Raw genomic sequence first — 2,407 nt, 5'->3', positions numbered from 1 at the left:
AAAAAGTGAAAGAAATATTTTATTTAACGACGCACTCAACACATTTTATTTACGGTTATATGTCATCAGACATATGGTTAAGGACAACACAGATATTGAGAGAGGAAACCCACTGTCACCACTTCATGGGCTACTCTTTTTGATTAGTAGCAAGGGATCTTTTATATGCACCATCCCACAGGCAGGATAGCACAAACCATGGCCTTTGTTGAACCAGTTATGGATCACTGGTCGGTGCAAGTGGTTTGCACCTACCCATTGAGCCTTGCGGAGCACTCACTCAGGGTTTGGAATCGGTATCTGGATTAAAAATCCCATGGCTCGACTGGGATCCGAACCCAGTACCTACCAGCCTGTAGACCGATGGCCTAACCACGACGCCAGCGAGGCCGGTATCCACTGTTTCAGGTCAAGGGTTATTCCACGTTTGGTGCGGTAGATCGTACCCTTATATCATGCTCGAATTTTTTTATGCCGATCAGACGTTTTTGCCGTCATGGTTTGGCCATAACATACACAGCTTTACCAATCTCTAGTTGTCGATTGATCGTGGTCTTTCAAAATAAAAAGCAACAAACCACACAAATGTGAATATCGTGAACTTCTGAAGAAAATAGACGTCAGGTCTGTAGAATTTCCAACACAGTACCACTTTTTATAATCAGAGATTGGCCTAAGTAGGTCAGTGCTTCAGAAAGTTGGGCCTAGAAATAGTCCAAGCTTCCCATCTGTAGATAAGTTAAAATAATGTGTGACGTGTGTATTTATTTACCCTTATTATAGATGAAGGGAAACTAGATTGTGTACACTTTCTATCTTTTTTTTTTACCCAGAATTCTTGATGCAGACATTGTTCACGACATGTACCAGCACGAGATTGCAGTTTTGAAAAAGAAGAAAAAACAATTCGTTTCACATATCAGTTTCAGTTCTGGTGGTGGCTTCGTCAGTGAATGACGTAGTAATAGTCGATGTTTGCGAAGTTGATCTCAAATTCAGTCGATATTTCTGTTGGCAATACAGACATTTCATTTTTGTGGCGAAAATGTTTCGGTACTTGGCCGAACTTGCCATGAGGATGAAGAAATTGATTCCGAAGTTGATCATGTATATGAGATGAAAGAGCGGCCATATTTCTTTGGTGAGAAGCAAAGCTTTTAGATCAATCTGGGTTAAGTTGAGCAGAACCTGAACGCATTCTGTGATGGAGAAGGGCAGGAGAGTGAGGAATGCGATGACCGAGACCAACACTAGAGGGCGCGTCGAGCTGTCTTGGTTGTTACGATCGGATCTTGAACTCGGTGGGAACGACTTCCGGAAGGTGGCGCTGCGTCGAATGCGGTCTATAATGGCGACGTTGAGGATGACGATGAGCAGGCAGGGGAGAGTAGATGACAGAATCAAGCGGATGGCGATGAACAAAGCGATCAGCGCATCTGACACACGACTCCCACCACACAGACCCCCTTCCACTCTAAGACTGGTCAGGACTGGGAGCATGACCACCGCAAACATCAGAGCGAGGCAGCAGCAAACGACCAAAGCCTTCTTCTTGGTGCAGAACCGGTCACGTGTCATCGGGAATAAAACGCAGACGAGCCTGTCTAAACTGAGTCCAACCACCAACCATGGCGATAGCATCATGGTGCCGTATCTGACGTATTGCCACAACTTGCAGACGACGTCACTGAAGTTACTGACTTCGTTGAAACCAAATGCCATTTGAGTCTCCTCAACAAGCATTGTAATCAGTTGAGCGCTGTCCGATACAGCTAGTGCTTTTAAATAAATTGGGTAGGACAAGAGAGAAAATTGGCCGTCGCTCATCAATAAAAAGGAAAAGCCGTTTCCGAGCAAGCCTAAGGAAACGATAATCACCACAATGACCCAGTATTCAAAGCCCAGTAGGTGAAAATAAGGCCAGCTATCCACATCCGTTCCATTATATTCTTTGCCTTCTTCTTGACCATCGGTAACCGTAGTAAAATCGGACAGATCTGTGTTCCTGACCCAAGATGAGTTGATGACGTTTGACACCATTGCTTCTGTCGTTACTTCGTGAACACTGTAATAATAATAATAATAATAATAATAATAATAATAATAATGATGATGATGATGATAGTAATAGTAATAGTAATAATAATAGTAATGATAATAATAATAATAATAATAATAATAATAATAATAGTAATAATAATAGTGATGATAATGACAATAATAATATAACAATAATATAACAACAATAACAATAATAACTACTACTAATAATAATAATAATATAACAACAATGACAATAATAACAGTAATAATAATAACAATAGTAATAATAATAATAATAAATGGCAATAATTTATTCGATTACAATAGGTCTCCGCCGCTATGCTTCCATACCAAATAACGATAA

At 40.6% G+C, this 2,407-nt stretch overlaps 1 protein-coding gene across 1 annotated transcript; it reads right to left on the bottom strand.

Moving 5' to 3' along the window:
* Positions 1–912: 912 nt before the first annotated feature.
* On the bottom strand, positions 913–2,040 carry LOC121373046 (allatostatin-A receptor-like). Its single transcript, XM_041499487.1, has one exon. It carries the CDS (start codon positions 2,038–2,040, stop codon positions 913–915), a length of 1,128 nt encoding a protein of 375 aa, XP_041355421.1.
* Between the last annotated feature and the right edge of the window lie 367 nt (positions 2,041–2,407).

This window comes from Gigantopelta aegis, chromosome 5 (assembly GCF_016097555.1).
Source record: "Gigantopelta aegis isolate Gae_Host chromosome 5, Gae_host_genome, whole genome shotgun sequence".
Classification (NCBI taxonomy): Eukaryota; Metazoa; Mollusca; class Gastropoda; order Neomphalida; family Peltospiridae; genus Gigantopelta; species Gigantopelta aegis.
The sequence above is the reverse complement of the archived record's forward strand: the minus strand, read 5'-3'. Positions and strand labels throughout refer to the sequence as shown.

What these genes read in the sequence shown, in the direction of transcription:
- LOC121373046 (XM_041499487.1), bottom strand. Translation starts at nt 2,040, where the DNA reads ATGGTGTCAAACGTCATCAACTCATCTTGGGTCAGGAACACAGATCTG.